The following is a 26459-nucleotide window of genomic DNA, read 5'->3' as shown; positions in this document are numbered from 1 at the left end:
ACAGGTGAATCCATAGCCTAAATATAGAACGGAGCAACATGTTGGAGGTTGCTTCCCCAATACTGCACAGTTTTCAAATTCTTCTTGATAGCGATAGATGTGCCCGACATATGTACGTGACTGACTGACGACCTCCGTGCTGCACACTGGACACTGCAGGTCTGAGAAGTGCGACTGTGCATGCTCGCCTGGGCACTCTTCTACCACGATAATCTGACGTCAGACAAACCCTGCATTCGTCGGCGAAGAGAACCCTATGCACTGACTGAGATTCCATTCCAGGTGTTCCCTTGACATGTTCTTGGAACTTCGGCGTTAGGGCGTTCTGACTGTTGTTTGTAATGGACTCCTAGAGGCCGTAATGACCGAGTTGAGCCACTTACGTTCGGTTTTGGTCTCCATGGCCCTCCCAGTTGTCTCCAATCAGGCATCGCGCATTTCTGCCGCAACCTACTGACAACCCAAAACGTTTGAGTTATGAGCATGTTCTGTCGACTACACCCAACCACACGAAGGGACAGTCACCACAAAACGCATTCTCTAGTTTACGTTTGGAGACACAGAGCTTTACTCACCTGCACTGAGAAAGCAAATTTACTTTCTGTTTCATTTCACACGTGGCTGTACTTAGCATTTTCTTGTGATCAAAAGAGTATTGAGGGCCAAGCTCTCGGTAAACAATGAACAAAGTACTAAATACGCATGTTACGAGGTTAGTACGAAGCTTTTCAGGGCAGCTTACTTATTTGCAACGGTGTAACAGGTCAAAAAAATTTCTGCAGACTAGATTGTGAAGTACGATTTAGTACAGTACGGCCAAGATCCAAGAAACTCTGTTTGACGGAATTCCCTAACTTGTGGAACCTACCGTCACGCTTCAAATGAACACACTAAGTTTCCCCTGTGAACTGATTCTGAAAGGCAACGCTCCACATTGTGTCTTCACATTATATGCTTATCTTCATTTAACAGAAAATGTATTCAGGGTGGCGTCCGTTGGCCTCATCAACACAGATTAGTGGTGAGTACGGCAGAGGTAGAAATCTGTAAACGCAGATGTTGTAAAGTAAATAAAAACTATGAGACACATGATGTTTTTGGGTAAGAAATAAAAAGTATGAAAAACTCTCCGGAAATTTACAGTTCTAACTAGTCGTCATATGTCCCTCAGAAAGAAAACACTTCATATTTCACCCTGTCCTTGGAAAGTTAGGTTCTCTGCTCCATATCTTATACAGCTATCTTCTGCAAGTGATGCTTTTGGACATCTACAGAAACAAACTGCTTTGATAACTGTTAATCTACCATCACATAATTAAAAATAAATACTAAACCATATCAGTACTGTCTAGTTTGAACTACTTTCTTACCTTGTTGAGGGCCAATTCATAGGTCTCTGCCGTACCATTCACATCGAGTGTGACGTGTGAGGAGTTGGAGATACCGCCTAGCCAGGTGATCTCGGATATCTGCAGCGCCTGCGGTTGTCCTGTAAAGCGTTCAACAGTAATGATCTTTTATGTGTAATAGGCGAAGAATAAATAAAGCCACAACTCTGTTTGTTTTTTAAGCTCTATAGATGATTAATAAGTAGCAACAAAATTCTGTCATGTCACGCTAATGTGCAGAATGAGATGCGTAAATTGCTCACCTAATAATGACTTTCACGCGATACGCACACTTGCGATCTGCCACCTAAGACGGGAAGTGACTGCGGGCTCATCAGACAAAAGATCAACACCTCTCTGCAGCTTCATTAATAACCGTGATAATGGCCTCAACATAATAATTTATTTTTTACGGGTTCCTCAGCCTCGACGTGATATGAAAATGGCAACATGGTCCAGGTAGGCTCTATTTAAAAAGAAAATTACAGCCTACCTGGATCATGTTTTCATTCTCAAAGCCTCAATTTTCATTTTTTGAAATCGATCTACACCTTTTTTGCTGACAGGACAGCAGATGCCGATGAGACAGATTCTGAGATAACTTTTTCTGTAGATCTAAGAAGAAATTACTGAGTAAGAATACGTGGAACACAGTGATTTTCGTTCTGCTGATGCTGCCATTGAAAAGCCAGCCACCCGGAAGTTTACGCTCCTCTCCATGGAAACTTGCACCGTCGAGGCATAGGTACGTGATGTTACGCAACTTTCGACGGAAACGTGTGGTCGATACCCGAGATAAGACGTCAGTTAAATAAATCAAGAACTGCCGTCGAGTATGTGGAACAGTTTCCATCCAAAAGCTGGAAGTTTGTCCCACCTCCACTGAAACAACGAAAAGCCTTCGCGAGAATTGAAGTTTTTCACCCAGAAAACGTACCAGTATACGAGGGAAGACGTCCATCAACGAACCTGCAGAAGTAGCTGTTCTTTCAGTTGCTACAGTTAATCCCTATGTGACTTTTTGTCAAATACATAGTAACTGGTAACAGCCAAAGAAGAGTTCAGCGTATTCTTCATAGACAAAAATATGAACGTTTCTATATTTCTCTGCATAAAGTGCTAAATGACAGCGATTTACAACATCGCTTTGAATGCTGTCAGTAGATTCTTTAGCAAGACAATAAATTTTGTGGAGTTAGTATTGCTTAAAGATGAGGCCACTTCGACAATTTACTGGATTATATGTGTTACATTCCTCCTCTACTGTACGCGGGCTTTCTCATGTGTGGAGTGCGAATGTGTGGTGTAGTATAATCGGACAGCCAGTGATTAGTCATTTCATTAATGCTACACTGAAAGAGGAAAAGCACGCACAAGTCTTGACAAATACGATACCCTTGTTATTAGAAAATATGCCCATGGAACCTTGTCAGATGTTGTGGTTCCCTCGTGATGGATGTCCTGTTCGTAACTTTTCAGTAGCAGGAGGAGCATTAATAAGCCATCTATTTCCAAACTGGTGGGTGTGAAGAGGCAGTCCGATTCAGAAATAATCAGGACGATCGCGTAAACGAGGCCGTTAGATTTCCTCCTTTGGGATGTATCTTGCGCCCTTCTGCACAAAAAAATCCCTAAATTCTAGTAGTTTTACTCCATGATTTCTTATTAGCTCCGTGAAACTTCAATGTCACTGAATTTCTGTCACCGAGATCTGCCGTTCTGGCGAAAAAAAGCATAGTTACGTTAAAGAAAAACAAAGTGGTGCCTCATCTCAATTCTCAATAAAGTTGCGAGAACGCATTGCTGTTTGTTTTGTGAGTCCCTGGCCACTGCCCGTTCAGGTTTGAACAGATTACAAGTGTCTTTACATCTGCAGAGAAATCTGAAGTGAAAAACTTCGTCGTCTCACTCTGTTTACTGTTACATGAATAGATGACGTCCTCATCAGATACAAATTTTGTCCTATTGCAAGTAATGCAATTGCAGGTGTAAATAATCGCTGATTCTCTTACGGAGGCACCAAACAAAATGTTAGTAACCTTTAGCAAACAGCTTAAGCAAAAGGATTTTCCTTGAATTTGATAACATTAACCACAATCTGCTCAGTAACTACTAAACAGCTACAACCTATAGCCAGTACGGTATTTATTAGATACCCCACCTCAGGCTTAATTAAGTGAATTATTTACGCTACATTTGCAATACGCAAATTACAGCTACAGATTATTTAATGAAAAAATAATTTATTCTGAATTACTTTTTGATAAAATTCTGTGTACAGACAGAGAATTATCTGACAAGGGGTGTTAGCTGCACAGAGAGTGGTAAAGTACTGTTTTTTGACAACTACTGCATGGAACGTACAGTAATTAAACGCTTTTTATACAAATGTTCCTCTTTTCTGTAAGTGAGTGAAGTAGGTGGGTGACTTCGATTTAACCGTAGAGCACTACAGTGGGGAAAATGTTGCATTGCTACTGAACCATTTACTACTCCATGTTTTATTCAAAGGAAGTCATAATTTATAGGCTACGCATTAATTAGGTACAGTTAATAGATTTATTATTGTTATTGTAATTGGTACGTTACACGCCAAAATAAGTACAAAATATCCAGTTCTATACTCTACTGCAATCGTATATTCCACGAGGGTTTAGTAATCTAGGGTTCTTGATGAGAAATATTGGTAATATTCAATTTATCTATGAATAAAATTGCTGGTGCATCGATTGTTCGACATTTCAGAACTCGCCTCCGAACAGTGATTTCGAAGTATAGAATCATGGTTGAAGTTTATGACGAAGAATTATTAAGGATTTCACAACTTCTCTGCCCATGGAAATTTCCGATAAGCAGTAAAGGTGTGCGTTATTAGGTTGGTTTTACTGTTCAGTGACCGGTGCTTTGAAGAAAAAAAACTTGTCTTCACAGGCTTCTCCAGCGACTGGTCGCGTTAATACCAATGGGTAGCACACACACGTTTTCAAGCATCTTCGGTGCGCGAAGCTTGACTCGTGTCTTTCGTTTCTGTGCTGATGTCAACCACTTCTTATTTATGTGCCCCAAAATGTCTTTCTGAAGACATTGCTGAGTATGGGCTACCATCTTCCTCAATCAGCTTCTTCTCTTTTGTGTACTAAAGACGTTCGTCTATAGAAAGTGATAATTAACTTTATCAAGAGTACTGGTTACAATCTGTAGGTTTTAATGGTGTACGTAAATTATAAATATGTCTTGCTGATAAAGATATTTCAGAATTGGTGTGAGTTGTAAGTCAAGACACCTTTAATTATTTTCCAATTCAATTCAATTCAATTTTTAAAACATTATGTACAAAACTGTAACAATTAAGCTTTTTATTCTTGTAAATATGCATTTCTGTGTTTGTTTATTCAATTATGTGTACATTGTCACTATGTGTTGCCTATGGCTAAATTGAGTACACACTCAAAGGGCAAATAAAAAAAATAAAAAATAAAATTTACTCACCGGCAGAAGCCGCAGCACCAGGCCGAAAACTTGTGGTTGAGTATGGACTGGAAGACTCGATTACTTCCTCAAACCGGTCTGAAAAACAAAATCAGAGAACATTCACGTAAATCTGAACATTAAATTAAACATGCAACAACAGATGTTTGTATGCTTAGAAACTACAAAGATTTTACATGCTTTTGGCAGAAAAAGTCTTACATTTCCTATATTATAACGAATTATGACAGACACACGTACAGGTACACCTACGCTGCTAAAGTGTGATACGAAAATCGTCAAATACGTGGTATGTATAAGGACTGCATGAGTCCACGATACTGTAACATCATAGCAACTGAAAATACACCTTTTCTATTCTAACACGACTGGTAACTGCAGGTGTTACACTGATGCTGACAATACGCCGAGAATTTGGAATTTGAGTGAATCAGCTATACTGTTACACATGTAACCTGCCCGAATTGAACAATTTTATACTGCGCAGCATCTTCGACTGAATGAGAGAAACTTTTCATAACGTCTCTTAAAATGAATTCGTAACATTACAGTTTAGGTCATATTCGCGAAATAATATTCTTTAATTTAATTCTATTACGCTACACTTCAAAAAATGTACATATCTGGCACTTATCCACATAATAAAGATTTCTGTTTGTGGTATCCATGGGATATGATTCGTATGATGTAATACAAAATAACACAATTTTGATTCTTGAACATCGTATTAGTTTCATCGTGAGTGAAATTATTAGATTTCAGTTCTTTTTTAGGATGTTGGGAAGCTTCTCTGTGACTAAGGGAAAGATTGACTTTTCTTGGATCACTGGGTCTGTTTATGTGATGGTTTCATACTAAATTATCAGGAATTATGCTACTTTTAAAAATGAGGACTAGAAAAAGAAATGTTGCACAGAATTCACTGATTCTTTCACTTACGGAAAAGTGTGGTGAAATATCTACACTAAAGACAACGTCCTCATCATCAACATTATCATCATCGTCATGAACTTCCTTTCAAAAATTATGCTGTTGCCTGTTCCAAACCCACAGACAAAATCATTCCCATCTTTCCCGAAATCTTCCAATATCTCTTTTCCCATTCGGTTTGCATTTCAGGATCTTCTGTGGAATTCTGTGACCTGGCAATCACATGAGGTGTCGCCAATTTTCACGATACCTTTGGATTTTTTCTTTCAAAATGAAAATATTTAATTCTACTCTAGTGTAGTCATTTCTAATCATGTCTCTTCTCGTGCAGCCTCTCGACCTCAGTAGGAATCTTTGCTTTTTGAATTTTATTTTCTTGTTTTTTCGTGGTATGCTGCCATTGTCCATCACGTCAACAGCCATCACTTTATGAAATATCATGGTGGTCTCTTTTTGTATTTTTTGGCCCAATGTTCTGCTAACGGCACCACTGTTTTACGCTTCGATTGCGATGACTCCGTGCCCACTACGATCGTAGTTCACGGTTGCGTTGAGTCAATATTAGGTTAGAAGTCGTCTGCTGAGGAGCCCAGTGTTCAGTAACGTACAATGAGAAGTGGGCTCCGAAACAATTTTTTTGTGCCTGCGCCAGCAGTGTACTTGTCGTCAAATCTGCTACAGTTCGCCGCCTGCGCTCCTGCACAGAGCGGGAAAGTGTCCAAACGCAGCGAGGTGTGACGTGGTGGGGGCGTCCAACACTCGTGGTCTCACCCATCCTCAACAGCTATCCGTAGATGCTCACTACAGTAGCATGCGGACAGCCAATCAGTTTCGGCATGCTTGTTTCCAGGCGTCGATTCATAACAGTCTGCCCTTTGTGAAGCTCACAAATGTCGTTGAATTTCCCCATTATAGTTGCTGGAATGACTCCCCATTCATCTATGCTACACTTACTCACGTTCTTTACCGCGTCATTTACTTTGTATGCTCGCTTCTTTGTGTGTGTGGATAAAATGGCTCTGGCACTATGGGACTTAACTTCTGTGGTCTTCAGTCCCCTAGAACGTAGAACTACTTAAACCTAACTAACCTAAGGACATCACACAAATACATGCCCGAGGCAGGATTCGAACCTGGGACCGTAGCGGTTGCGCAGTTACAGACTGTAGCGCCTAGAACCACCCGGCCATCCGGGCCGGCCTATGTGTGTGTGGTTTCGATAATGTAGAAGGAGGTAGAAAAGGAAATCCTTTATATGAAAGATGGAAGATCTGTTGCAGACCACTAAAGAGAAGGCTCAAGACTTTAATAAACACCGAAGTAATTTGAAAATTACAGTCCATGTACTCGGGCCACAAGATTGCAGTGCTTTTTGACAAGGAAAGACAGCGGCATGGAATGTATGTCCATTGTGCGAATGGAAATTACACTGTGATAAATAACATATTACGATTTCGTCCAGAATTTTTCTTGTGTTAAACAACGGATAATAAAACAATCTTATTTTGTTACCGGTTTTTTTTAGTAAACAGCTTTCGATCCGATTAGTTTTCGATTAATTATCGTTAACCTTTCGATGACCAATTTCATTCAAAAAGCGTTAAAGAAGGATTATTTTAATCAGTGTCTTCGAAGTAACATTAAGAAAAGCGTATTTATCTCCGTTTCATTGTTCAAGGGGGTTGGGAAGATGGCGGGGTTTAGAGGTAGGACATACAGGATTACCGATATATACCTCCAGTGCAAGAACTACAAGACATTGACAACAGACACACATCACTGGAGAGAGCGTCTCTCAGAGTTTATAAATGACACTACAGGTGCTTGATATGGGCTTCGTTTGTGATGTGGGAAGCGTCAATTCGAGGATGCAAGCAGTTGTCAGACGTGTCTATGGAGGTGCGAATGCAACACGCTTTGCAAATATGGTAATTTGGTGGCCTATCTGCAGGTAAGAACTAATTTGATACAACAAGTTGACAAGGGTAGACAACAAAACTCAAGAGCAGGACAACATACAGGTGCAATCTGTCATTATAAGAATTCTGCTAACCATTAGTAGTTTTATCTTTTACAGACGGCACCGATACATAGCAATAATTATTGTTCAAATGGCTCTGAGCACTATGGGACTTAATTTCTGAGGTCATCAGTCCCCTAGAACTTAGACCTACTTAAACCTAACTAACCTAAGGGCATCACACACATCAATGCCCGAGGCAGGATTCGAACCTGCGCCCGTAGCGGTCGCGCGGTTCCAGACTGTAGCGCCTAGAACCACTCGGTCACTCCGGCCGGCCATAGCAATAATAACGAACTAATTCCAATAGGTTCTCTGATAAACTATTGTGGGACACATGCGCCCCGTTGACGTTCTGCTCCTAAACTGTAAGCACAATTAGAGAAATGCTGGGGAGCTGGTACTGAGTATATCTGTATTAAGAGCCAAGAGCAGAAAATTATTAGACTGGTTTGCAATGTCTTTATTTTAAGTGTCCTTAGGGTACTGCACAGTTCCCTCCGGACACATGCACTTCTGGAGGATCTGACACTGCCGACGACTGAAGAAATGTATCCGCAGTTTTCGAGTACCAATATGCATCAGCTGTACAAACGATTAGCAACTCATGAAAATTTGTGTCAGACCGGAACTCGAACCATTGTATGGTAGCCTATAGGCACTGTAAAATACTGACATTACAGACCTGTATTGTTTCCCCAGCAAGGCAAATACGATGAAAATAATGACGTCCCTACCTGTGCAGCAATCATATGAAACGGTGTGCGAGCATAGGACATGGAAACAGCGACTTACGGAGCTTGCGTAACATGCACGGGTACCCGAAGCGGTTAAAGCAACAGCTTCCAATAAGCGGGGCATCAGGGTTTGAATCACGACCAGGCACATATTTTTATGAGTCACTAATCTTTTGTATAGTATAATACTATTCGCAAACTACGGATACATTTCTTCAAAGTTATAAGGCTTTGCATCGTAACCCGGGCGACTGTGTTGCAAAAAGCGTATCCGTGATGCACGCGAAGACAAAATTGATGAACATAAAAAATAGAAGCAGAACTGTGTAAACCCCGTTTTATGAGAACTAAGCTAAATTAGTGCATAGTATTGGGAACCCTCTGTGAAGTGTCAGAAAAAAACACATATTCCGTTCACACTATATGCTTCGCATAAATGGATACAAAGTGTAAAACGTAGATTTATAGTTATGTATTGGAAATAACAACATATAAAGATAAGCAGTAGCGGGAATGGTTTACCTGACAGTAAGATGTTGGGGAAGAGCCTAGAAGACGTACCAATTTCTGTAATGAAAAAATAATCCGTATTTACACACTGAATAACAAAATAACGTGTCCATACGTTTTTAAGTCAATTCGTTACTAAAATAACGGAACACATTCTTTGGACCACTGATTCCGTACGGGGAGTTGTATTTTTACGTTAAAAGAAAGTTCAATTTTTCATGATTTGTGTATTTCGATAGAATTTCGGAAGAAGTACGATACAAACAGTGAATAACTATACTTTGCTTGTGTACTGTATACTTGAGTCCACATCTGAAACGAAATAGAGTTGAGGAGCAAATGTGGAACACAGCTATGTATTGCAGTGAAATTTGGTCCGTGGGAAATCTTAAAAAGGAAGAAACTGGAAGCAATGAAATGTAGTGTCACTAGGAAAGGTACAAATTAAATTTACAATAACTTACTGTAGAGATTAGGCCGGACGGAGTGGCCGAGCGGTTCTAGGCGCTACAGTCTGGAACCGCGTGATCGCTACGGTCGCAGGTTCGAATCTTGCCTCGGGCATGGATGTGTGTGATGTCCTTAGGTTAGTTAGGTTTAAGTAGTTCTAAGTTCTAGGGGACTGATGACCTCAGAAGTTAAGTCCCATAGTGCTCAGAGCCATTTGAACCATTTGTAGAGATTAGTATCAAGCAACAATATCTGATGTACTAGAGTGATGTACTATTATTTTTGAAATGTCTTTTTCCAAAGCGACTAACAGCCACTAAATTGTAGGCATGTTCTTAAATCATTTCAATGCTTCTTGCCACCACAAATTTCAAGCATTTATCATTATCAGAAGTCACCGTTTCATTTATAAGAACTATTAATTAATAGTAGAAAGTATTAATTAGCTGTTGAATGTTTTGTGTGGCAAGATGAAAATGAAAACGTTCTAGTTATTCCGAAATCTTTCAGACAGGCTTTCGGCTTCATATGACACGATAAAACAAGAACATATGACACAATAAAACAAGAACAAACCGAAATTCAAATTTCTGTTCAGAGGAGAGATAGATGATGACAGGGCCAGAAAAAGAGAGTGAAATCAAATACAAATTTCTTAAAATATAAAAAAAACTAATTTTTTTACAATTCCCTAGATTGCATGCATTACGAAACTTTAAAATGTGGTGACTGATCTCAGTTGACTAAGTAAACACAAAAAATTAAAAAAATTAAAATTTAAGGAATGATGGATTCCTGCACAATCGTAGTGACAAGGAACCTGAAGTCACTTCCTTGAGTGAGACGTTTTGCAGGCATTTTTTTCATTAACATCTTCGAAACAGCGGATATCAAGTAAGTTTCAGTAGCATGTAAAATGATAATAGACATGGACGCAGTCCATTTTGTTGAACAAGTTTTACATTACGTAAACAATTTCACCTTTATCAGAAATAAATTTAGACAACATTGTCTGTGTAGTACAGCGACCTGGTGCTATATTTAAATTGAAAACAACAGTCGAGATCGGAATAATATTTGTTTATTTACCAGTTTCGGCTTATGCTGAAGCCGTCTTCAGAGTTTTTGGTGGCCCCTATGTCTGGTGCTGGCGACTCCCCGATTTTCTCATGATATCACGATCGTCGCAGTGTACCATCGTGGTATCCCGAGAAAACCGAGGAGCCGCCAGTACCAGACATAGAGACCAACAAAAACTCTGAAGACGGCTTCAACATAAGCCGAAACTGGTAAATAAACGAATATTATTGCCATCTCGAATGTTGGTTTTAGCCTAAATTGTACCAGAAAGACGAAGTGGAAATAGTGTAGAGTGAGAATTCACTTTTTGAGAAATTACATTTTCCGCCTCGACTGTCAGTAAATTTAAGGTCACGATTTCATATGGAGTGTCAAATGGCTCAAATGAGTGGTGGGACAAGGGTGGGGATGGCCCCACTGCATTGTTGCCAAATTTATTCAAGATGGTGGCGATGACGTCATCCAAGATTGCGGCATGTAGACTTGGCAACAGCGCATGACGTCATCCAAGATGGTGGATTTTGGCGGGAAAATAGGTCAATTGTGCTATGTCCACTAACCTAACCTCCAGAAAAAATGGCGGAAATTTTGAATTTTGGCGGGAAAATAGACCAATTTTGCGATGTCCACTAACCTAAGCCTGCAGAAGAAAAAATGGCGGGAAGTTTGAATTCCAACAGGATATTGCATGCAAAACCGTACTTGTCTTTATTATTATTGATTATCATTTATTAACATTCCTTATCATTTATTACCATTCATTATCATTTATTATCATTTATTATTATTGACCTAGCTGCACGAGAAATTCCCTCCAAATTAAAATTAGAAAACGATAATGGCTGCAAAACCATACTTTTCTTTATTATTATTAATTATCATTCATCATTTATTATTATTTGTTATAATTTATTAATTATTATTATTTATTATCATTTATTATTTATTATTATTGGTCTACCTCCACTAACATAGAAAATCTCGCCATGTAGAAATTCACACGCCATAATCCCTGGATAACCGTACTTCTATTTATTATTATTATCATTTACTATTATTTATTAGCATTTATTATCATTTATTATTATTTATTATTATTCAAGATGGTCGATTTTTGCGGCAAGAAAGCCAATTCCCTTACACCCATAACAAAAAATCTGTCACAAATTCAAAGTCAAACACGATAATCTGTCACACCTACGAAAAAAAAGAAATCAATTGGGCCATATGCACTAACCTAAGTCCACCTCATCCTATGAAATTTGAATTTTTCGCTGTCACTTATTGTTTCACTCCCAAGCTATGAAAATCTCATCAAATAGTAATAAAGTGCACTTTTACCAACGTAAGTCACCTCCTGTGAATTCGTGGGAAAAGGACTGAAGTCTTTATTTCAAACAGTACCGTCATCACTTGTTCTCCAACATCACATCTTTGAGATCGCAGCAGCATCCACCGTGCTCGCTACGTGGTCTGGAGTCCAACTGTATGTTAGTTCGTATCTCAGCCACCTGAGGACGTCGCCGTGACGTCATTTAAGATGGCGGGCAGAAAGCCAATTGGGCCACGTCCAACAAGTTTGAATTTTCGCTGTCACTTATGCTTCCTCTGCTAAATTATTAAAATCTCGTCACTTGTACTACACTAAGTCACAAGATGGGAAAATGTCTCTTTATTTCAGGCATTATGGTCATGCAGGTGTGTCCCGAGTGACTTCTCAATGCTCACACAACGAACTCCAGAGCTGAGCTGACATACGCGAGGCCGGCTGAGCCCGCTCCATAGGCCGCTCCCTGGCTGGCTGACGTCAAGCGACCAGCGCGTCAGGTAGGCGGCGAGCGGCGCCTCAGAGTCCAGCCACAAACGGCCAGCCGCGCTCGCCTCAGAGTCCGGCTACGTAAAAATCTTTTCGCGCCTGCGAGCACTTAACGCTGGACAGGATGGAACCTGTCGACCACGTGCTGGACAAAGGACACGTTCCACCTTAAATTTATTTTTCTGAACAGGTTCGAACCTGCCGATACCTACCTCACACAACCGCCCGAGATGTTTGGAAAATTCTGTCACGTGACATGCTAAAAGATATATCGGTCCTAAAGTTCGCAAATTCCCAGCACCTACGGACAGGAACCGACACGCTTGCTTTGTCCAAACCATCCTCACGCCACATACCGTTCATCCAGCACGTGTGATGGAGCACAAAGGGCGCTATCATCCCCATAAACTTTGCAATTCGAGACCGATAGACACGAATCGATACGCTCGAAGTGGAATGTTTTTTCTGCCGAGTTGGAAAATTCCTTGACGTCACAACGCGCGATCGACCAGGTAGCTCTGTCGGACAAAGAACGCTCTCACTAAGTTAACTGATCACCTGATTCTCATTATTCAGCCCACATGCTTCGATTATCTAATCCAAGATCTTCGCGAAAACACACGTCCGTACACATGAGCTATCGCGCGCACCTAGCTTAGTACGTCCACAACTGAATGTAACAAAGTTTGCATGACTATTTAATTAATCTGATCAATTAATTAACCTCTCAGATGTGGAAAATTGCCACGTCCACCTAGACCGCGAATCAATTTTCGCCATTGCCACGCCCACCTGGACTTGAAGTGAAATAGTTGAAAGTCCCTACCGATCACTACGTCCTTTTACCGACCCAAGTTCGTTGGCTAATATGTGCTAATGCTTCCGTTTACTAACGTGCACTAACGTGTACTAACCTACATTAACTTATATCACATTTTGTCTACACAAATAAGCCAAGCTTCAGTTCTGATAGTCAGTTCATGTTTCGCTACCAACACAAGAAAATTGTAGCAAACGAAGCCACTAACCTAAGTCACCTGTGATGACTCAAAATCGTCTGCTTTGCCTCTCTCACACACCGTGAGCACGAGACCGCCCACATCACAGTCTGTACCTTTATACTCGCGTCGGACATATTCCTCTGTAAATATTCTAGCTAAACTATGACCCTAATACTGTTGCTCAATCCACGTGGTCTAGCACATGGCCAGAGCACACCCCCAGTACCTAAGCCGAGAACATTGCTCGCCCATCTTTAGTTAACTGCTGAGAGACAGATATGCTGCAATCACATCCCTCGCGCTCTTGTAGCTACTCGCCTCAGCAATTCGGTCTAACAAACCCTCTAAGTAGAAAAAATTACAACCTACTCCAACTCTCTCATATTCTATATCGTCCCACAAATACTTAACGTACATTTTATTTACGCAACGAGTATACCTATCACTCTCATTCAAAAACCACTCGCCCTGATGTACCTGGTGTCATGTTGCACAGCTCCTAATTACAGCGCACAATATCAAACTGCTCCTAAATAATGCAGTACACATAACTGAAAACACCATCAGTACTCGTAATCTGTCCAAATAACGCATAGCAAAATAACTCAACAGACACGCGCAATCAACCTGTCCCACACTAAGTCACACGTCCGACAGCTCTCAATTTGCTCACAGGCCTCTGTTCGACCCCTCAAACATGACTTAATGACAGCCTCATTCACACCTAACACCTGAGAAATTCATATCACCTAAACGCCGAACATGACTATCCAAGCCAGGCCAAGCGAGTCGTCTGTCACCATTCTAACTCGAAGCAGTCCAACACACATGTTAACGCCGCATTCCATTGCTTGCCGGCCTATAAGCGACACATCCACCTTCACGTCTGTTGTCAGAATAGCCGAGAGCGAGTTCACACACACACACCGTCCGCACACATCCCAGTGCTTCCCTCCCCTCACAATCTGAAATGATCATCTGAAAATTAAAGAAAAAAAATAAATAAGAGCCCAGTCAGCCTCTCCGAAATTGTATTTTTTTTTTTGTTTGGTCATCAGTCTACTGACTGGTTTGATGCGGCCCGCCACGAATTCCTTTCCTGTGCTAACCTCTTCATCTCAGAGTAGCACTTGCAACCTATGTCCTCAATTATTTGCTTGACGTATTCCAATCTCTGTCTTCCTCTACAGTTTTTGCCCTCTACAGCTCCCTCTAGTACCATGGAAGTCATTCCCTCATGTCTTAGCAGATGTCCTATCACCCTGTCCCTTCTCTTTATCAGTGTTTTCCACATATTCCTTTCCTCTCCGATTCTGCGTAGAACCTCCTCATTCCTTACCTTATCAGTCCACCTAATTTTCAACATTCGTCTATAGCACCAAATCTCAAATGCTTCGATTCTCTTCTGTTCCGGTTTTCCCACAGTCCATGTTTCACTACCATACAATGCTGTACTCCAGACGTACATCCTCAGAAATTTCTTCCTCAAATTAAGGCCGGTATGTGATATTAGTAGACTTCTCTTGGCCAGAAATGCCTTTTTTGCCACAACGAGTCTGCTTTTGATGTCCTCCTTGCTCCGTCCGTCATTTATTATTTTACTGCCTAGGTAGCAGAATTCCTTAACTTCATTGACTTCGTGACCATCAATCCTGATGTTAAGTTTCTCGCTGTTCTCATTTCTACTACTTCTCATTACGTTCGTCTTTCTCCGATTTACTCTCAAACCATACTGTGTACTCATTAGACTGTTCATTCCGTTCAGCAGATCATTTAATTCTTCTTCACTTTCACTCAGGATAGCAATGTCATCAGCGAATTGTATCATTGATATCCTTTCACCTTGTATTTTAATTCCACTCCTGAACCTTTCTTTTATTTCCATCGTTGCTTCCTCGATGTACAGATTGAAGAGTAGGGGCGAAAGGCTACAGCCTTGTCTTACACCCTTCTTAATACGAGCACTTCGTTCTTGATCGTCCACTCTTATTATTCCCTCTTGGTTGTTGTACATATTGTACATGACCCGTCTCTCCCTATAGCTTACCCCTACTTTTTTCAGAATCTCGAACAGCTTGCACCATTTTATATTGTCGAACGCTTTTTCCCGGTCGACAAATCCTATGAAAATGTCTTGATTTTTCTTTAGTCTTGCTTCCATTATTAGCCGTAACGTCAGAATTGCCTCTCTCGTCCCTTTACTTTTCCTAAAGCCAAACTGATCGTCACCTAGCGCATTCTCAATTTTCTTTTCCATTCTTCTGTATGTTATTCTTGTAAGCAGCTTCGATGCATGAGCTGTTAAGCTGATTGTGCGATAATTCTCGCACTTGTCAGCTCTTGCCGTCTTCGGAATTGTGTGGATGGTGCTTTTCCGAAAGTCAGATGGTATATCGCCAGACTCATATATTCTACACACCAACGTGAATAGTCGTTTTGTTGCCACTTCCCCCAATGATTTTAGAACTTCTGATGGAATGTTATCTATCCCTTCTGCCTTATTTGACCGTAAGTCCTCCAAAGCTCTTTTAAATTCCGATTCTAATACTGGATCCCCTATCTCTTCTAAATCGACTCCTGTTTCCTCTTCTATCACATCAGACAAATCTTCACCCTCATAGAGGCTTTCAATGTATTCTTTCCACCTATCTGCTCTCTCCTCTGCACTCTTAATGTTACCACCGTTGCTTTTAATGTCACCAAAGGTTGTTTTGACCTTCCTGTATGCCGAGTCCGTCCTTCCGACAATCACATCTTTTTCGATGTCTTCACATTTTTCCTGCAGCCATTTCGTCTTAGCTTCCCTGCACTTCCTATTTATTTCATTCCTCAGCGACTTGTATTTCTGTAGCCGGCCGGTGTGGCCATGCGGTTCTAGGCGCTACAGTCTGGAGCCGCGAGACCGCTACGGTCGCAGGTTCGAATCCTGCCTCGGGCATGGATATGTGTGATGTCCTTAGGTTTAAGCAGTTCTAAGTTCTAGGGGACTGATGACCTCAGAAGTTAAGTCCCATAGTGCTCAGAGCCATTTGTATTTTTGTATTCCTGATTTTCCCGGAACATGTTTGTACTTCCTCCTTTCATCAAGCAACTGAAGTATTTGTTCTGTTACCCATGGTTTCTTCGCAGCCACCTTCTTTGTACCTATGTTTTCCTTCCCAACTTCTGTGATGACCCTTTTTAGAGGTGTCCATTGCTCTTCAACTGTACTGCCTACTGCGCTATTCCTTATTGCTGTATCTATAGCGTTAGAGAACTTCAAACGTATCTCGTCATTCCTTAGTACTTCCGTATCCCACTTCTTTGCGTATTGATTCTTCCTGACTAATGTCTTGAACTTCAGCCTACTCTTCATCACTAATATATTGTGATCTGACTCTATATCTGCTCCTGGGTACGCCTTACAATCCAGTATCTGATTTCGGAATCTCTATCTGACCATGATGTAATCTAATTGAAATCTTCCCGTATCTCCCGGCCTTTTCCAAGTATACCTCCTCCTCTTGTGATTCTTGAACAGGGTATTCGCTATTACTATCTGAAACTTGTTACAGAACTCAATTAGTCTTTCTCCTATTTCATTCCTTGTCCCAAGCCCATATTTTCCTGTAACCTTTTCTTCTACTCCTTCCCCTACAACTGCATTCCAGTCGCCCACGACTATTAGATTTTCGTCCCCGTTTACATACTGCATTACCCTTTCAATATCCTCATACACTTTCTCTATCTGTTCATCTTCAGCTTGCGACGTCGGCATGTATACCTGAACTACCATTGTCGGTGTTGGTCTGCTGTCGATTCTGATTAGAACAACCTGGTCACTGAAGTGTTCACAGAAACACACCCTCTGCCCTACCTTCCTATTCATAACGAATCCTACACCTGTTATACCATTTTCTGCTGCTGTTGATATTACCCGATACTCATCTGACCAGAAATCCTTGTCTTCCTTCCACTTCACGAGGACTGAGAAATAAAATTAATGAATTAACTATCTGCATAGATGAATTAGAGTCTTCAAACCCAGCTGACATAATCTGCCTCTCGGAACATCATGTGACCACTGGTATAGAACTTTTAAGTGTTACAGGGTTTAGGTTAGCATCTCACTTTTGTAGATCAGAAATGGAGAAAGGAGGAGTTGCCACATTCATCAGGAACTGTCATAAATTTAAGAACATAGACATTCATAAATTTTGCCTAGAACAGCATATGGAAGCATGTGCAACAGAATTAGATTTTCACAAAAAATCTTTCATAATATTAAGTGTATATCGAGCACCTGCACGTAACTTTAATCTGTTTGTAAACCACCTTGAATCTGTACTGGCCCATTTAACAACAAAAAACAAAGAAATAGTGGTTGCTGGTGATTTCAATGTAGATTTCCTTAAAGACTCTCCCAATAAGAACTTATTTGAGTTAGTAACACTATCATTCAACTTAATTCCCACAGTAAAGTTCCCCACTAGGATAGCCACTTGCTCACAAACAGCCATTGATAATATCTTTATAGAAAAGTCCAATGAACAAAATTATATTACAAAACCAATAGTCAATGGCCTCTCAGACCATGACATGCAGTTCCTTCTGTTAAATGTTAATACTGAACAGGATATAAAATCTGTTAAATCTGAGCTCAAGAGGGTAATCAGTAAGCCAAAAATTGATTATTTTAGGACACTTCTCAGAGACATTCACTGGACTGATGTTTACAGTGCTCATGGCATGAATGAAAAATATAACATTTTTGCTAATAAAGTGCTTACATTATTTGAACACTGCTTTCCCCCAAAACTTACCAAGGTTAGAGCAAAGTCTACAAAGAAGCCATGGATTACTCGAGGAATAGGGGTATCTTGTAAAACAAAAAGAAAACTATATCTGTCAATCCGAAACATTTCCAATGTTGATGCTATAGCACATTATAAGAAATACTGCAAAATATTAAAGACTGTAATACGGATGTCAAAGCAAATATATTACAAGGAAAAGATAGTCATATCAGATAGCAAAATAAAGACAATATGGGATATAGTGAAGGAGGAGACCGGTAGAACCAGACATGAAGAGGAACAAATAGCATTAAGAGTAAATGATACATTGGTGACAGATGTGTATAGTGTTGCAGAACTTTTTAACAAACATTTTATAACTGTTACTGAAAAGATGGGGTTGTCAGGTTCGGTAGATGCTGCTATGGATTACCTTAGACCAGACATTTCAAGTAACTTCCATAATATGAATTTGACCCTCACTACCCCAACAGAAATAATGTCCATCATAAAATCTTTAAAATCAAAAACATCTAGTGGGTATGATGAAATATCAACAAAGTTAATTAAAGAATGTGATTCTGAGCTAAGTAACATATTAAGCTATCTGTGTAACCAGTCGTTTATCAGTGGAATATTTCCTGAATGGCTGAAATATGCTGAAGTTAAGCCATGTTTAAGAAGGGAGATAAAGAAATAGCATCAAATTTCCGTCCAATTTCACTGTTGCCAGAATTCTCAAAAATTTTCGAAAAAGTAATGTACAGTCGTCTTTATAACCATCTTATCTCAAATAACATACTGTCAAAGTCACAGTTTGGATTTCTAAAAGGTTCTGATATTGAGAAGGCTATCTACACTTACAGTGAAAATGTGCTTAATTCATTAGACAAAAAATTGCAGGCAACTGGTATATTTTGTGATCTGTCAAAGGCATTTGACTGTGTAAATCACAATATCCTTTTAAGTAAACTAGAATATTATAGTGTAACAGGAAATGCTGCAAAATGGTTCAAATCTTATATCTCTGGCAGGAAACAAAGGGTGTTATTAGGAAAGAGACATGTATCAAGCTATCAGGCATCATCCAACTGGGAACTAATTACATGTGGGGTCCCACAAGGTTCCATTTTGGGGCCCTTACTTTTCCTTGAGTATATCAATGACCTTTCATCAGTAACATTACCAGATGCCAAGTTTGTTTTGTTTGTCGATGATACAAACATTGCAATAAATAGCAAATCAAGTGTAGCCTTAGAAAGATCAGCCAATAAAATATTTGTGGACATTAATCACTGGTTCCTAGCCAATTCTTTGTCACTAAACTTTGAAAAAACACACTACATGCAGTTCAGAACTTGTAAGGGGTGTCCCAAGAGTATATGTCTAACATACAATGACAAGAAGATAGAAAAAGTGGACAGCGTTAAATTCTTGGGATTACAGCTTGATAATAAATTCAACTGGGAGGAGCACACCACAGAACTGCTGAAGTGTCTTAACAAATCTCTGTTTGCAATGCGAATTTTGTCAGACATAGGGGATATAAAACTGAAAAAGCTGGCATACTATGCTTACTTTCATTCCATAATGTCATATGGGATTATTTTTTGGGGTAATTCATCAAGCCAAGCTAAAGTTTTCCGGGCACAAAAACGTGCAGTAAGAATTATATGTGGTGTGAACTCAAGAACATCCTGCAGAAGCCTGTTTAGGGAACTTGGGATACTAACTACAGCTTCCCAATATATTTATTCCTTAATGAAATTTGTCATTAAAAATATATAACTTTTTCAAACCAACAGCTCAATTCATGGAATCAATACTAGAAATAAGAATAATCTTCACAAGGATTTAAAGTCACTTAGTCTTGTACAAAAAGGTGTGCATTATTCAGGAACATACATTTTCAACAACTTGCCAGCAGCCATAAAAAGCTCAACAACCAATGAAATTCAGTTTAAGAGAAGCCTAAAGGATTTATTGGTGGCCAACTCCTTCTACTCCATTGATGAATTTCTTAGTAAAACCAACTGATTTGTATATAAGTACAACATAACTTCTGCACAATTTCAGTGCAGTAATGTGTTCACTGAAAATTTGTGTGTGTTTGTGTGTGTGTGTGTGTGTGTATGTGTGTGTGTGTGTGTGTGTGTGTGTATGTGTGTGCGTGTGTGTGTGTGTGTGTAAGTGTGTAAGTGTGTAAGTATAATCTAACTTCTGTACCATTTCAGTGCAGTAATGTGTTCATTGTAAATAAGTATTACAGTAGTTGTATTACATGTTTATTGCCTTATAAATAAATAAAAAACTTTTTTGTTTTAAATTCAGCGCATTATTATTTGTAAAATGACTCTGTGTTCATTAAAAAATGACGATCATTCCACTTGGGACCTGTGGAATGGTACATTAGCTTATTTGTTTTAGTTGTAAATATTTGTCATGTATTGTTGTTTTTCTGACATGTTCCACGTCCTGGAGGACCTCCTCACTACAGATCAATTGGAATGAAAGTGAATCTAATCTAATCTAAATCTAATCACTTCACTGACCCCTACTATATCTAGATTGAACCTTTGCATTTCCCTTTTCAGATTTTCTAGTTTCCCTACCACGTTCAAGCTTCTGACATTCCACACCCCGACTCATAGAACGTTATCCTTTCATTGATTATTCAATCTTTTTCTCATGGTAACCTCCCCCTTGGGAGTCCCCTCCCGGAGATCCGAATGGGGGACTATTCCAGAATCTTTTGCCAATGGAGAGATCATCATGACACTTCTTCAATTACAGGCCACATGTCCTGTGGATACACGTTATGTGTCTTTAATGCAGTGGTTTCCATTGCCTTCTGCATCCTCATGTCGTTGATCATTGCTGATTCTTCCGCCTTTAGGGGCAATTTCCCACCCCTAGGACAAGAGAGTGCCCTGAACCTCTATCCGCTCCTCCGCCCTCTTTGACAAGGCCGTTGGCAGAATGAGGCTGACTTCTTATGCCGGAAGTCTCCGGCCGCCAATGCTGATTATTTATCGAAATTTAGGCAGCGGCGGGGATCGAACCCGGGACCGAAGACGTTTTGATTATGAATCAAAGACGCTACCCCTAGACCATGGGTACATCCGAAATTGTATAGTGCCCTCAAAAATAGTTAATGCTCGCTATCATGTTTTCTCAGCTTATTTGTAAATTCAAATTCTTACCCTAACAGAACTTGTTCACCAAAATAATACTGAATGCGCTCCTCACCTCCTACCTTTCCAGCTGTCAACATACGCAAATGTTCTCAACCCTCCTATATCCCAGCACAACCGATTAATCATTCTTATTCCTTCCTATCGAATTTACTAGCCTAAGGACCTGTTATCGAAGTAGCATCCTTCTTTCTTTCTGAGGCTTCCTGTGCTTACTTTTACAGAGATCGCTAAATTACCTCCACAGACCCCTCAACACACACACACGCACACACACACACACACACACACACACACACACACACACACGGTCATCCTCTCTACTCATCCCATAACATAAGCAATATTAACTTTACAATCCATTGTATACAAACCATACACAATACAAGCCACATTAACTTTACAATACCCACTACATGTCCCAGTTCTCTCCATTCCTAAGGATGCACTGTAAACCTGCTCTTTCTTTCTACACATGCCACACTCAGTGGTAATCAGCCTTTCTACATCAACGGACGGAAGTCCCTCTCAAAACTGTTCCACGAATTCGGCGATCGCTTCCCCTCAACACAAATGTGTTACTCTCTCTTCTTCTTCCTTGCCTGCTCACTTGTTTTTCTACAAACTTTTCCCACCAAAATTCAAAATTCCTGCCATTTTTTCTGGTGGTTAGGTTAGTGGACATAGCACAATTGACCTATTTTCCCGCCAAAATCCCCATCTTGGATGACGTCATGTGCTGTTGCCAAGTCTACATGCTGCCATCTTGGATGACATCATCGCCGCTATCTTGAGTAAATTTGGCAACAATGCAGTGGGGCCGCACCCCACTTGTCCCACTACTCAAATGGCTCTTAGCACTATGGGACTTAACTTCTGATGTCATCACTCCCCAAGAACTTAGAACTACTTAAACCTATCTAACCTAAGGACATCACACACATCCAGGCCCTAGGCAGGATTCGAACCTGCGATCGCAGCGGTCGCGCGGTTCCAGACTGTAGCGCCTAGAACCGCTCGGCCACTCCAGCCGACCTATGGAGTGTCATTCTCAAGTAAAGCTTGCAGTGTCCCAGATTTATGCAGACACCAGCTTCTCAGTGTAGCCGACTGAACGTACATCTCGTTTATTGGTGTTGGCATTACTGAGGGAACTACACATGCATTGCGTTCATTGTTAGTATTTTATATGTATAAGTTACTACAGAAGAGGATGTCTTAACTGTGTTTCATGAGCTGGGCCGCGTATGTCTGGCCACCAGTCACTGCAAGCTGAAGGCAGTCGCGATTCAGAGACGCGCATGCATTGTCCACGAAATTAATGCGAGCAAAGAGTTATAAAACTGTTATGCGAACTTTCATTTTGACAACTCACAGCGGTGTAGTTAGTCTGTGTCACACCCTTGATCAGTATACGTCACGCGTTTAGAGAGGTATGCAATAAACAGCGATCTTAAACTTCAGTTCGTAGTGTTTAGCGCATCTGGATAGTGAGCAGGAGACCTGGGTTAAAATCCTGGACTTGGTAAAAATTTTTATTGGTCGCTTCAGTCTGCATGGCTCTGAGCACTATGGGACTTAACATCTATGGTCATCAGTCCCCTAGAACTTAGAACTACTTAAACCTAACTAACTTATGGACATCACACAACACCCAGTCATCACGAGGCAGAGAAGAACCCTGACCCCGCCGGGAACCGACCCCGGGAACCCGGGCGCGGGAAGCGAGAACGCTACCGCACGACCACGAGCTGCGGACTCAGTCTGCATGTATACACCACAGATGTTTGAGACTTGTAAAGGTCTCTGCCATCACAGAGGTTCATTTTAATTAGTTCTGAACTTCTTAATGTTAATATAATACAGTGTCAGGGTAATTTGAGTTTGATTTTAATTAACCACTGAGGGAGCTTCGAGGTTTTCCTAATCTGCAGCTTTTGCAGGAACTTATTCCAGATTATTTGCTAGAGGAGAATGATTGCGAATGTTTCTTTACATTCTATTTACAAAGAGAATTGTTAACAGTTTTTGGAGTTTATACAGGACCTCTTTGATAACACTCAAGTTGGTTAGGAGAGAGAATCGACTGCGGAAGCAATAGGTTTTAATACACTGCCGCTCTCCTTGTGTGAGTGAGAGACTTCCGTGATGTAAGGCGAATCTGCACAAAGCTTACTTGAACATCCAAGCGGAGCTGAAATGCAGGAGGATCTGCAGCGAATTGACGCATGGTGCAGGGAATGGCAACTGAATCTCAATGTAGACAAGTGTAATGTGCTGCGAATACACAGAAAGATAGATCCTTTATCATTTAGCTACAAAATAGCAGGTCAGCAACTGGAAGCAGTTAATACCATAAATTATCTGGGAGTACGCATTAGGAGTGATTTAAAATGGAATGATCATATATTGTTGATTGTCGGTAAAGCAGATGCCAGACTGAGATTCATTGGAAGAATCCTAAGGAAATGCAATCCGAAAACAAAGGAAGTAGGTTACAGTACGCTTGTTCGCCCACTGCTTGAATACTGCTCAGCAGTGTGGGATCCGTACCAGATAGGGTTGATACAAGACATAGAGAAGATCCAACGGAGAGCAGCGCGCTTCGTTACAGGATCATTTAGTAATCGCGAAAGCGTTACGGAGATGATAGATAAACTCCAGTGGAAGACTCTGCAGGAGAGACGCTCAGTAGCTCGGTACGGGCTTTTGTCAAAGTTTCGAGAACATACCTTCACCGAAGAGTCAAGCAGTATGTTGCTCCCTCCTACGTATATCTCGCGAAGAGACCATGAGGATAAAATCAGAGAGATTAGAGCCCACACAGAGGCATACCGACAATCCTTCTTTCCACGAACAATACGAGACTGGAATAGAAGGGAGAACCGATAGAGGTACTGAAGGTACCCTCCGCCACACACCGTCAGGTGGCTTGCGGAGTATGGATGTAGATGTAGATGTAGCTACGAAGTCTGAAAAAAGATATCACTATCACACTAGCTCGGAAGACTACAAACTGTGACTAGGTAAATTACTAAAACATAAATTCAGTTTTAGGGATACCTTACGTTCTCAAAAATTTGTTAATTAATTACCTTCTCGATAGATCATGAACGGTTCTTTTCCCTTGGAACGAATCAGTTTACAGGAGGTGTGTACTTGTTTAATGTTAACATTAATAAACACAATACTTTTTAGCACTACTCATGCAAGCACACTTAAAAATTAGTTGCTTTTTATTTTATTAATTATCGTGTCACTGGTTTTTAAATAGAAAGTCGTCCATGGAATAGAAGGAGTTGTCCAGGAGAAATTATTTCAGATTAGATTTCAGACTTGCTTAGCTAACTGTCAAACATTTTATATTATTGGGCAGCTGATCAAAAATTTTTGTTTTTGCCTATTGGACTCTTTTGTCGTTCACTGGCAGCTTGATTAATGGGTGTTGAAAGTAACTTTTACTTCTAGTGTCGTAACTGTGTAGACATGACAGCTCTTCTCAAACTTTGATGGATTATTTACGGCAAATTTCATTACTCTGATAGGATCTTTTGTGCAATCAGTACTTTCTAAGTGATGAGTTACCCGAGAAAATTATTCTATAGGACGTATTAAGTAGAAATATCCAAAATGTGTCATGAGGCTGATTGGTTTGTTTCCAAGACTAGCAATTATGTTCAGAGCAAAATCAGCTGAACTTAATTGTTTGAGAAGCTCAGTAGAATGCCTCTTCCAGTTTAAGTTTTCGTCAATATGTACAACCAAAACTTTGCAGCAATCTACCTTATTTATTACCTTCTCTTCACGTGCTCCATCAGTCGTTGGTATGACTATTTGATGTACAGAACTGCATATAGTGTGTTTTCTCAATTAAGGGACAGTTGTTTTTCAGAGAACTACTTAACAGTTCATTAGAAAATATCATCAACGATCTGTTTTGTTGCCTACTTTGTAATGGGACTTATTACAATAGTAGTATCGTCTGCAAAAAGCATCGATTCTCCTTGTTGAATGTTAGGTAGATGGTCATTCACATATAAGGAATAGGAGTGGATCCAAGATTGACTCCCTTTGCGATTTATCCCCACTCACTAAAATTTTCTACTTTTCCAACATTGTTTGAATTATTCAGCACAATTTTTTGCTTCCTACTTCTTAAGTATGATTGAAAACAGATGCCTGCAAGGCCATCAGTTCCATAAAACTTAAGTTTTTCTATGATTGTAAAAAGATTCACAAAAAATCTTAGAATTTTCACAAAAAATACCCCCTGGAGATATTTTATTATTTAAAGCTTGTAATATTTGGTGGGTGAATGAGCAAATAGCATTCTCAGTCGAGAAACCCGTCTAGAATCCGGACTGTGATATACCAACTAAATTGTTTCCACTTAAATGTGAGACTACCGTTAGGTACATCATTTTTCGAATGTTGTAAAAGCGAATAAATTTTTAAAAGACATACCGCTTCCGACCTGTCTGAATTGCGTCAATGCATATTCATTCATCTTAAAACATCGTCGTCATGTCAGACATGTTTACATATTTCATATGCATAATAGGTATGGAAGCTAGAGGCTAACGTCTCGTCGACGTCTAGATCTTTAGTGACTGACCACCTATACACCTGGACGAGGTCAGGGAAAGGAAGCGAAGTAACCTGTCGAAAGGACTGCTCCGCCACCACTATGAAAAACCTAATGAGAATGTCAGCATGGTCATTTGCCTTCTGCAGTTCGAGAACAAGAGGCAAATTAAGCATATTCCTCCTCGGCCGATAAACCCACTGTAGTCAATGGGTAAATCATCTGTACGCACCGTAGTGGACAAGACTACAACTATTTCATTAGTTTCTGAGCGAGAGTGCTGCGCAACAGAATGAAACGCTGTAATAGTTCACGTGCGCCCAATGAGGGCAGCGCTAAAGGTGGGAAGTAGCCTGCAAAACATCCGGGAAACAAAATTAGATCTGTCGTTTATCTGTTGGTAGGATAGAGATACGAAATCATATAAGGGGCGATCAAAATGTTTCCGTTCGAAAGTCGTACAGTTCAAACTCGGTATGCCGAT

General features: G+C 40.3%; 1 protein-coding gene across 3 annotated transcripts in view; it reads right to left on the bottom strand.

Annotated features, from left to right (window-relative positions):
* LOC126179529 (inter-alpha-trypsin inhibitor heavy chain H4-like) overlaps nt 1-26459 on the bottom strand; it is a 231645-nt gene that overhangs the window by 7543 nt on the left and 197643 nt on the right. For all 3 annotated transcript variants that reach the window (XM_049924614.1, XM_049924615.1, XM_049924616.1), the window contains exons 13-15: nt 9087-9131; nt 4878-4955; nt 1371-1489 (exon numbers count right to left, since the gene is read on the bottom strand). In XM_049924614.1, coding sequence (XP_049780571.1) covers nt 1371-1489; nt 4878-4955; nt 9087-9131 — 242 coding nt within the window. The remainder of the gene's footprint in view (nt 1-1370; nt 1490-4877; nt 4956-9086; nt 9132-26459) is intronic.

The sequence above is a fragment of the Schistocerca cancellata genome, chromosome 1, assembly GCF_023864275.1.
Source record: "Schistocerca cancellata isolate TAMUIC-IGC-003103 chromosome 1, iqSchCanc2.1, whole genome shotgun sequence".
NCBI lineage: Eukaryota > Metazoa > Arthropoda > Insecta > Orthoptera > Acrididae > Schistocerca > Schistocerca cancellata.
The sequence above is the reverse complement of the archived record's forward strand: the minus strand, read 5'-3'. Positions and strand labels throughout refer to the sequence as shown.